The sequence below is a fragment of the Apostichopus japonicus genome, chromosome 5, assembly GCF_037975245.1.
Source record: "Apostichopus japonicus isolate 1M-3 chromosome 5, ASM3797524v1, whole genome shotgun sequence".
Taxonomy (NCBI): Eukaryota; Metazoa; Echinodermata; class Holothuroidea; order Aspidochirotida; family Stichopodidae; genus Apostichopus; species Apostichopus japonicus.
Genome location: NC_092565.1, coordinates 10,905,184 through 10,917,196, shown reverse-complemented (window position 1 = coordinate 10,917,196; position 12,013 = coordinate 10,905,184). Strand labels below are relative to the sequence as shown.

General features: G+C 36.9%; 1 protein-coding gene across 1 annotated transcript in view; it reads left to right on the top strand.

Annotated features, from left to right (window-relative positions):
- Positions 1 to 853: 853 nt before the first annotated feature.
- LOC139967628 (polycomb group RING finger protein 3-like) overlaps positions 854 to 12,013 on the top strand; it is a gene marked incomplete at its 5' end in the record, with an annotated part of 56,081 nt that continues 44,921 nt past the window's right edge. Inside the window, one exon of the mRNA XM_071971597.1 lies at positions 854 to 1,060. Coding sequence (XP_071827698.1) covers positions 854 to 1,060 — 207 coding nt within the window. The remainder of the gene's footprint in view (positions 1,061 to 12,013) is intronic.

Genomic DNA, 12,013 nt, shown 5'->3' with positions numbered 1-12,013 from the left:
AGGTAACCACAAAGTATTTGTGGTATGCCACATTGTGTACACATTGACAAGTGAGATACCTCAAGACTTGTTCATTGTTAAAAATGGGGCGGGTGTCATAAAGTAGGCGTGGTGTTTTAATTCAACGCAAGTCGTTTCTTCGTGTCTATAGAAGAGTACGTACAGACTCAAGGATTTACCGTTGAGAAGGCAAAACTATATATTATTTGGGGGAGGAGACTATAATCAATCTGTTTTGAAAGTAATCCAGGGCAGTGCAAGTAAATTACTATGCATTCGAACGTAGAGTTTGATCGGTGTTGTAAGAGAAACGCTGGGTTGTTCGAATAAATAGTTTATAAATTTGCATTCAAACTATTCTTGCTCTTAGCGCTGTTTTCATGTTTTTGAATCTCATCCGATGTATGTCCACTTTACGGTAGCTAATGTCTTTTAAGTTTACCATAGTGTAATGATAGTTATTCCTCCAGTACGGTGTCAGTGAAGTCAACTCTTAGCCAATTATTGACACATATTGTCATTTCATCGTGCCCGTTTTAGTATAGATAAAGTGTTAATTTATTTTATTGTATTATCATATTTTTTATAAAGCAAAGGCGATTAAAGCAATATATTTTCGTAGAGGGAAGAATAAATGCGAAATGATATCCTACTGAGTCCCTGACGTTTTTATCCCGGTTTGGAATGACTATCCAGAGAAAACTCTAAAACGCCCTACGGATATTTTACGGCACAGCCATATTCCCCCGCCCTTGTCAGTACGCCACGCCTTCCTGAATGATTGATAGGTTTAAATGGACGAGGTTGTAGGCGTGGCGTTCCCGCCACAACCTAATCGTTCCTTTCACACTGTGTACGTATATGTGTATGCATTGAGCGACTTGAACTGGCTTTCTGTACTGTGGCTAAAAATGTGTACGTTGTGGCATTGTTTTCTGTACCACACACTAAGCCTCGGGTAGAGTGGGGTCGAACACACAAATATCGGTATTTTCTCTGGGATAATATACCTTGGAAATACTTCATCCTGGCGTGGATAGAAGACGAGGACGCAGCCAAGGTACAGTTTAATATTTCTGACTAAATTTGAGTAGGCTGTCTTCACCAGAATTCAAAATTTAATGTGAATACCGGTGATGACGTCCACAACCGATCTTCTCAACCAGAACACTGTCGTCGGTGGTCGACCTTGACAACGTCTAAAAGTAATGGATTAGCTTACAGGCCTAAGTAATATGACGGTTGCTGTAGTCAACCTCATTTTGCAGTCATTAGGAATGCAACTGAATCACGAAACTCTCACTTTCTGACCACTTTTTTTTTTAAATCATTGTTCTCCATACTATAGTGTAAAAGACAAGTTGCAAAATAGTTTGTGTCCAAATGACTACTTGTGTGGTTTATTGCAATCGGATTTTAATTAGCAAACTGTCAATCCTATTATTACGGTTTTCAGCTCATCTTGCTCGCTAGGAAACACAAGAACATGGTTAGGATTAGCAACGAGGACCATTAATATTGAAGTATGATTTCATTCATTATCAGGGTTTGAAAGTATTTGTATGTAATCAATTTATTCTGCTACTCCCAGGTCAGTTTGAAGGGTCAGCCATTCAATTCTAGACACGTACCATAAGTTATGAAATCAGCTATATTTTAGATAAACATTCAACATGTCGGTTATATTTTACCCCCATCATTATGTACCCACATATATGCCCAGAAGCTACGCAAGATAGAAAACTCGGGCTAACAATTTAGTTGTGGCATCCCAATTCACATTTTCAGCTGATTTTGTCAAATGGAAAGCCTTGTCAAATGTGAAAAGCATGGGTTGCTCTTGCAACAGCGACCCAACATTTGCAACAGGGTTGATCAATGTTAAATCATGATTTGCGACCATACTAAATTTAGATGTAGCATTGTCACTATGTTCTCAAAAAGACCCATATGGATGTGGGTCAGGTCTCTCCCTAGCAGTTCATCACCAAGTTTTTAACTGTACCTGAACTAACACTCTGTTCCTTTACAAATAAACAATTTTAACCGTGGGAATATTTCAATTGATTCATACTCAAAACACTCTCATACTACTTACTAGTGATAGATCCATTAGCAAAAGACGGAAAGTGTTTTCGATACAACTTTAGAATACTTTGCTGATTTGAAACCTGAGTGGCTTTCCCTCATGTGACACAGTCGCTGTCATTCACAAAAGTGTATTCACAACTTCTGTTTTATATGAAAGTCTGAAAATCTTGGAAACATGATAACACAAGAAGTACATCTTTCTTGAACTTAATACGTTGAATGTAGATCCAGCTTTGTGAGTGCAAGAACCCTTTTTAAATTGGTTGAGGTCAAAGGTCACATGAGGTCAACAGGCATCAAAATCTGAAACCTTTCAAACATGATATCACCAAAATTAAAGCTAACAATAAATTTGTTAATTCTCCAATGCTATATTTTCCTTTAGTGAACATAGTTCACTCAAATTCAGTTCAGTTTAGTTCTGTGAAGGGGATCTATAGGTCTTCAACAAATCATGCCTGGCATCCAGGTAATGAAATCTGCTTCAGAGATCATACTCTTGCTTTAAACGTGGACTTAAACCTTGGAGAAAGGGTTTCTCCCTCTGAGCTTCTGCAGGTTATCTCAATTGGATGCAAACTGGCTCAAGGGGTCAATAAGTTATCTCAAATGGTGAAAAACTTGGCCATTTTCTCCAAAATATGTTACAGTATATAAATAATGTCTGTGCAGTTACTCTGAACAACTATTTAAAGGGATTTGCTAGAGCTCAAAGTTGGTAATATTCGTCTATATTTCACATAGGAAGACTGTTCTTTCTGGATATTGAAACATTTTGGTTTAAAATTCTATACTGTAAAATCCTTATATGACTTAGTTGATGCCCACAAGGGATTTCTACTTTAATCTTTGCTAGTTCTCACTTAATTCTTGGACATATCTAACTCATTTTCTCTATATTAGTAAGATATAATATTTTGAATTTTTAGCAAATTGTATGCCATCCCATGAATGCAATCCATGAGCCTTTCTTCAGTCAAGTATATTGATTTCAAAGAACCCTGAAAAAGATACACCTTTTGTCACATTTCTGGTTTGTTCTTTGATATATACCCCTTTTAAATCTGTGAAAAGGTGTTCAGATTCCATGGGGAGTCTCTGCTTTGATGGAAATAGTATTGTACCTTGAAACTTCCGACCTCTAACTTTCCCTGCCAGAGCAAATCCTTTTATAGCCAGACAGTTGCTGTGCACTTCTCCTTTGTTTATAATTATTTGTATATCATTTCCCCCAGTCAGCTTTTTTTGCTGATCATTTATTTAAATATGAAACAGTTGAATTTTCTCTCCAAATCCCTTTACCACTGCTTTCTGGGCTTTATTGAATGCAACAACTGGGCTGTGATCCCAGGTTACACTGTGTATGCAAAGCCTCTGACTAGTGTCGATCTGCTGTACGAAATGGCTATATCGAGATTTGCCCCGTTTCTAGCCCAAAATTTGTTTAATACAGTAAGTACCTCTTACTTTAAAACATCACATGAGCCCAGAGGATGTCCCAGCAATACCTGGTAAGTACGGAAACATTGTCAGAAAGTGACACATCATCCCAAAAGGCAGCTTTAAGTTGCAATGCATGTTAACCTGTACGTAATTGTTGCCTAGAATTTAATCCAGAACTGGATTGATTATGAAATTGTATACAAGTTTATAAACTAAATGGCAAGACCAGTTTTTGTTTCTCTGCACAGACAAAAATCACAAAATAACTTTTCAGTTGGCTTAAAGAATTTCCATTTTTTTGCCTAATTGGCCAATTTATGGTAGTGTTATTATCCTGTTATTTGGAACAGTTTCAATGGCATTTTTTTCTTGGAAAAATGTTTCCAGTTGGAAGATTGATGGCATGGATCAATGACCAATCACACAGGATGGCAGCCAACTAATAATACCTTGTTGAAACTGATAGCAAAAATCAAAAAAAAACTTAACTTAGGAAGTTGTAGTCACCTGTGAAACAAACGTGTTCATCATGTTTCTGTTCCAAGTTCCTTTCACGGTTTACACACACAATTTTCTTTCCCTTCAAAGGACCCATACTGAGTTAGGGTCAGGAACAGTGTCAATCCTTGTTAAAAACAAGCTGCATTCAGCATTGACAAAAACAGTAAGACTAAAGGTTTCAAACTTGGGACAGATCTGATGACAAATATAATCAAACTGTCCTTGATTTACGGTTAATTTCTGCCACGCCTTCTAACAGCAACCCCCTACCCCCCCCCTTGCCCCCATCCCGCTCTTAACAAATGATGTTGCGCTCCTTTCATAGTTTCAATTCAGATTTGTTCAGAATATGGGATTCCTTGAGGCTTGGTATTCACAAATATAAACATTCTCTCTACTGAATTAACTATCACAGGGTTGAATTAGTTTACTTGTGCTATGATGGGGTGAGGTATTGTATTTACAGTGTGTAATAAGTACTGTATGTTAGTTGATAATGTGCTGGTAATGAGCAGAGCTACTAGAATGCATATCACATACAGTAAATACCACCCCAACCCCTCCCATCACCCTCTCATCTCCTCATTTATGAGAAGTGTAACCAATCTGTAATGATAAAAAAAGCGAATAGTTTAGATACATGTTTTAGTCTCCTTACCTGAACTGTAAGCACAGACAGAGGTACACTGTACACACAGTCACACACACGCACAATATAACATCTTTTGTCGTTCTAGATCATGCATGGATATCAAATTCTACATAGTGTAATGCTAAGACTAGCCCAAAGTCAATTCTATTGTTCAGAATAAAGAAATCGTGCATTAATTTACCATTGTTTAAGTATATCATTGAAGCTTTGTAATATGCAACAGATTTGAGAATGTTATGTTTGACAATGTTTCAGAATAGAACCCTGGTGACCTAACTTTTCTGTCAAGGTAGCTTAATTTGCATAATTAGTCCTTGTTTTACAATTTGGAGGACAGAGGAGAATTATTTGTTTGGCCATTTCAGGGTTAATAACGTCTTTGGCCCTGAAATTCAGTAAGCAGTACAGTACACCTGGGGTTTATGTATCAAATTTCTTAGCCCTGGACTTCAATTGCCAAATTTCAACACTGATGAAATGAATTTTACATCTTTAATGTTGTGGTGGTCTTGTAGAGAATAGCAAAACAAAGCATGCTTCCATATTAAACATCAAAATACAAAAATAATATATATATATAAAAGAATGGATTCATATATATTGTACATTCAAAACTTTATCTTCTAGGTCATACCATATTGTGCAGTATTTAAAATCTCGAGTTAAAACTGTTGCAAAACAAATAGTAAAATGTAAGATGCAGCTCAACAAAGTGATAAGTGCATCCCAAAACTTAATATATTAAATGTGTAGGCTGCCTTAATTACCACCTATCACCTAAACCGTCACAATCATACTCCTCCTAAGAGAAGCAAGATGGATTGAAGATTGTTAATTTCCTTGTCGATAAATGATGGCACGTTTCTGTAAAGTTGTCTTCTATTCGAGCCGATTCTGAATCAACATTTGATTTGATTTGTTATTAATTTTTTTGAATTTGTTTTAAATTTTATTTATTCAAGCATTTCATCATATTGAAGTATTACCCTTCTAAATGAAGGATGACTGTGAATTTATATGTCAGTTGATCTATTTTGTTTAATGTACATGTTCGCCAAGTTGACAATGACATTGACGAAAAGTTTAAATGATTAGTTCAGAGCCAGTTAAACTCAGAAGTGATTTAATGAGGAATATATAGGAAGTTATTTGATGACATATATTCATGTGTTTCCTGGATGGTGAATTTGGTAGAAGGACAAAGAAAAAAAATGAAGCTTGCACAATGTCATGTGACTTAACATTTTTCTGCGTGTGCAAATCGTCTCTTATCTGCTGTTGTGCCTGGTTATCTGGTGGAGGATTCCAATACTGTGTGCTTTTGACTTGATACTGTTCAAGGCCTAAATTATGTTAGGTTCAAGGTGGGTAAAGGCTGCACATACAAGCCATTCTTCTGACTTGCTTTGTTAAGCCCTAAATGCAATTCAACAGTATTGATTCTCTGATTGAGGAGTTTCCATTCAGCGATTGTTTGTCCCAGACTATTTAGGTTTCACCTGGTTCATTGATTGACAAATCGGGTCCCTATTGTATTGCCTGAAAAGCAGTTGTTGTATGGGATAGGTATACCCTTTAGAATAAAGCCCCGAAGTGATGCCATGATTAACTGAAGCAATTTGAAATAGTCAACAGGATCAGTGAAGAGAGAGTAATTATATTAAAATAAAAACAAAATGGCTGGCTATTATGAATGCCATTAATGGGTTTAATAGATTTTTACAATAGGCTAAACATTTTTACTTTGTGTTTAAATAGTATGGACAACACTATCACTGTAAGTAAAAGTAACATTAGAGCGGTTGGAAGCTGTTGGAACAAAACCATCCTCACCTTTATCTTAGTGGAGTGCCAAACTCTTGATTTAAATGAGAAAACCTTATATCACAATATCTCAGACAGAAGTCAGAGATGTAGACAATTTAGGTTCAGTACCTCCCCCCTCCCCCCCCCCCCCTCTAGAGTAGCATACTGTCCTTTACCTTTCCTTCCTGAAGCCCTTTACTGGTATTTGACACTAGTTTACAGTAGAGCACCACATGCACAAGCTAATGGAAGAACACTGTACAGAAAAGAAACCAACAAATTGGACAGGGACAGGGGAGTTCTAACTTTCTATAATAGAGGAGTTTCTATAAACGCAATGTTAGTGCTCCACAGCTTTGATGCATAATTTCAGACACCGACGATTTAATAATTCAGTAATTGTGATATCGTTAAGTTATCTTTGATGTCATTGCTGAAACGAGGGGCAATTATGTTTAATGCACGGACCGTTTTGCAATGAAAATGATTCTTCAGTGGTGAAATATGGGGCGGGGAAATATGGGGCGGGAGAAGTACAGGGCGGGAGAAATATGGGGCGGCGGGTGTGGGGGGGGGAGATGAACTGAAATTGCTACATTGTCTATTTCTGAAGGGGCGGGGGAAAATATTCTGGGTCTGGCTGTGAATTAATTATTGCCTCTAGATGCCCAGGAAACCTTTCAACAATGGTTTTGATTACTGTAGCTACTGTACTCCTGTGATATCCACGCTAGATTGCTGTGGGTTATCTAGCAGCCAAATGTGAACAGCAATAGCACTTAATTAGTTACCTTGGAAACAAGGTTGCCTGTGTCCGTTATCCACTTTGGATGTTCGAATAGCAAATTAAGATCATGTAGACTCCCATATATAACAGATCTGTCTGGTTATCTATGTTCCTGCTTTGTAATAGTTAGTTTCACTTTTCAGTTTACCACAGTTTAGAATCAGACTGCATCTTGATGCCACCATAATGATCTGACTTGACTACTTGATCCTCAAAGTTGTATAAATTAAGCTGATACTTTTCCATAGTCTGCAGGACTAAGAAGTGCCCTTGGTTTTTCAAATTCTTGGACAATATGTGACAGATTATTTGTGTGAAGTTTAACATGTAACGAAATGTAAACATGACCATGTTACCATCTGTCTATCATGTGGTTTATTAAGTGTTGACTGTTCAAATATTTCATGTTGATCGACGCATCGTCGCTTACTTTGACTTGCCGAGTTACAAAATGGGATGAAACGGATTGAACATGACGAAATGGACAGAATGAACGGAATGATATTGGAATCAGAAGTAAGGACGAAATCTCAACAAATCAAACTTAAGGATTGACAAGATCTTACAGAAGAAATATGTGCAAATGGGGATAAACATTCAGGAACGTATTTCTCCAAGAACAATTGCTCATTCTCATCTTTCAGGTCTACGACTATATATTTAGGACTGTCCCCCCTTTGACTCACTTGTAATCTAATATGCTCCACCACTTCTCACCAATTATTTTGTGCTCAGCCTCTGGTACGAGTAGGTCTATTATCTACAATTCCAAACCTGTTTAAACCTGCCTGTCTGTCAGGCATCAGTATGTGTATGTAGTACTGTATGTTGTGTCATTAGACTTGAATTTGCCCAGGCTGATATGGACTATATTACTGATTGGTACATCACTGTTTTGATCGTTATAGTGTAATATTTTGATGATATGATGGATTTGCCTTTAACTGCATGATTATTTTTAGAGGCAGCTGAACAAGCTTTATGAAAGCAGGACTGAGTGACATTTTGTCACGTACAGGTAGCTATTAAAATAATTAAATGTTTTGAAGAAATTTAGTCGTAGTTATTCTTTTGACTAGAATATTGGGATGTGTACCACATGATACCTGTAGACTAATCTGAATTTCTGAATCGATGACAATTAACTTGAATGACAAAAAAATTGATGGTCCCTGAAATTAAAAATTATTTCCTGTCCATTTTACTACATCTCACATAGTTCTTAGTATGTATATATATATTGTACTGTCGCTTAAAACAAGCTGCATTTTAGGGTAACTGTCTGAGGTTATCTTCTGTGATCCTCGAGGATACTGACTGACCATGATCTATTTATTCTTGAGCCTAGGTTTAATAGCAATTGATTTTTATCCCCTTCCCCCCCCCCCCCCACAATTGTGTTGTTTGCTCAGTCACTGCTCGGATGTAATCCTTTACTATTTTTTTGGAGATGGTACTATATAGTGCATTCTGAATTTTTTTACATATTTATAGGATTTTGGGGCAAATTCCTTGGTCTGGACTTTTTCTGATGGGTTCTGGAGCTTTTCAGATTGTATGTTGAACTTGGACCACTTAGTAAACTACTAAAGTACTGTATGGAACTGTAGTAACCAACAGCTTTACTCTGTGAACAATTTTGAAAACTGAGCAAATACTTGCAATATTAAATTTCAATGCAGTTGGTTACCATGGAATCATTCACTGACAGCCGGACAAATCTGCAGGATCCACTTATATGCTAAGATCTACTGTAGAAGGTGAATTCATTTGACAGTGTAGCCTTGTTGTTTCCATTTTTGACCGAGAGCACTGATAAATGATAAATGGTGGGCTCACGCTTCCTCGCTATCCTCCTTCAGATCAGCTACCTTCCCATTCTACTTTTAACCAAATGATTTAACAACACTTCATTGTTAGTTAAATTTGATTTTAAAGATTGCAAGAAATGTAGGGACAAGTGTTGCACTATGCACAGGTCCTCTTGTAGCTGTACTGATCCTTGAAAAGAGATGATAAATTGGTGGTCTGATGATTCCTTTTAGTCAAGTTATTTGTTTGTAAAAAATCAGTGTAGTGGAATTGTAGAATAATTAACCTGATAAAATTTGGAATTGTTAAGAAATCAGTTTCCTCTACTTTTTAAACAGCTCTCATTACTTAGCAAATATGCTGTTCGCTGCGGAATTGGTGGTAATTTGTCTAACCTTTTCTAAACATTGTTAGATATTCCATTCAACACCCAATCGTGTGAAAAATCATTCCGTTTTCGTTCCTCTGTAAAATCTGCAAAATTCGTGCTTGCATATATATATTTTACTGAGAGCTCTTCATTAATTCTGCTGCGGAATTCTGGTTGTAAAAGCACAGTTTGATATAATGTTGACACGTGTGGTTACCGTGGTGAAATGCCTGGTAGTAATATCATAACAGACGATTTCCTTTCGATATCAAGTGCAGCTTGTTCTCGGCAGAAAAGGAGACCTGTGAAAATGTGAACCAACCCAACAGGACATTTCAGAGAAGGAGATTTCCTGATTGTACTGTATTTCTGAACCTGATTTCAAAAGGGAAATTGGTCCAAATTTCCTTGTGCCAGGTTTGAGAACAAAGAATGAATCATGGTTTGTGTCATGACTGTAGTGCAGAGAGAGTTGTCTGTGCATCCTTCTGGGTAACAGTCCACAATCTATTAATTGAGTCGCTCCATGGAGTCTGTGTCTTAACAGATGATCTGATGGAAATCCTTCGTACTGTATAATTATGCGAGACTGATAAAACTTTCCTTTCTTTTATATCTTCTGTGATATGAATTATGGCTATTTCTCTCCTGCAATCGAGAAATTTTGTCAGTGCATACATGCGAATCTGCGTTTTGCGTTACACGACGGAATCGAACAATATAATTAGAAACCGACGTAGACAATTTTTGGACTGTACTGTATGATGAGATTGACTACTGAGTTTACAAATTGTGAACAATTTAAATGCTCTGATTTGCAGTTTTACATTGTTTTTTTCTAAATTGAAACAAAAGCAAAAAGATCCATTGCCATCATATATTTTGCAGCTTGTCAGGTAGTTTCAGACTCTGTGGAGATGAGTATTAGCATGGTATATTAGAATTAGATTGCACAGACTGAGGTAGTTAATGCAAATAGTCATTCACTTCTCAGAAACTGGGTTTTCAGAGCTGGTTTTTTTCTTGACTTGGGTGTAAAGTTGATATAACTTCTTGATGAAAGAATCAAATTCAAAAACACCACGATAAGGAAGCGTTGCTGAATCACGAGGGTACATTGATAGCAAGTTGCTGGTACTTAATAGACCTGTACAGAATAACAGAGAGAAGGATGTTACTGACTAAATTTATAAGGAATGGTAAAGGTTATCTTTGTTAAAGTCCATGTCATATGCCTAGTATAAAAATAACATCCATCGTACGAAGCATGATATTACTGCAAAAAGTTTCTTGTCAAATGTTTGTAATTTTCTGAGGCATATTTAGACTTTAAATTACTGTGGGACTATAATTACTCTAGGTCTAAATTCAAATACTCTGTTCCCTCAAATTTGACAAGCTGGCTACGGGACCAGCATGCATTGTCTGTTTAACCTTAAAGGAGTGTTGCTGATTTTATATTAAAAGTCAGAATATCTATAGAGACAGTTTATGAACACTAATTTTTTTCTTGTTTTGTTTTCATGTAAAAGTATAAAATTCTGCCTATTTTGTAAAAGCTAAAGGCCTGGATTGCTGAAAGCCCAGAACTTGTTGCAGGTCACTGAATTAAATTCCATTCCAGCTTAATGAATATTTTGGAGGAAGAAAAGGAAGACAAATTGTCAACAGGATTTTTATTATACATTAAATGTAAAAACCAAAATAATTTTATTCAAGAATTGCTGCAAATTTACATAAGAATAATTTCTTCCATGCTACTACTTCTACTGTAGTTAGTGCATGATTTTTTTTTTTTTTTTATCATTTCTATGAATTTTTTTTGTCTGTACATTGCTTGTAGTCGAACACTCATTCTTGCAGTGTTGTATTTTGCTTGTTTTTTCTCTGATAAAGCTGGCACCGTCTGACATGTGTTCTCAGCTGATACCAATTATAACCTCCATGACAGGTTAAGATCATGTTTTAACAGTACATTACATGGGGATCTGTTGATACAGGCAGACATTCTTGGGTTGTATTCATAGAAAACAAACACATCCACCTCATAGTACACTTGTAGAAGCCCTGTAGTAACATGCCTTTGAACCTGTCACCATCTCCACAAATTATCCCTCCTCAAATGTGGAAAATTCATTTGCCCCATTCCTGGTCATCAAAATGCAGATGTATTTCGCTGCTACTACGCCTTGTGTCTGTGTGTATTACCAATTCCCTAACCAACCCCAGTGCAGTAGTAGTGTGCGTCGTCGTCCATGCTGACATGCCCGCCTGTATCTGGTGCATACTTCTGTATGTAGTCTGCTCATTTCTACAGCAGACATCTTGCTTTGTGTTACACGGGAAGCACAAATATTGCGGTTGCTTACCGAGCCCTACTCGGCTTCAATAATGAGGCGTTCTACAATAGCGTCCTTCACGACAGCGGCCTCACACACAAAACTTGATAGAAATCTGAATGACAAGAACTGTGGAGTGCCCTTCAATGGATGAATGGGGGAATGATGGGTTGGGTTACAGACATTGAAAAATTAGTGTGCAAAGAGAGCAC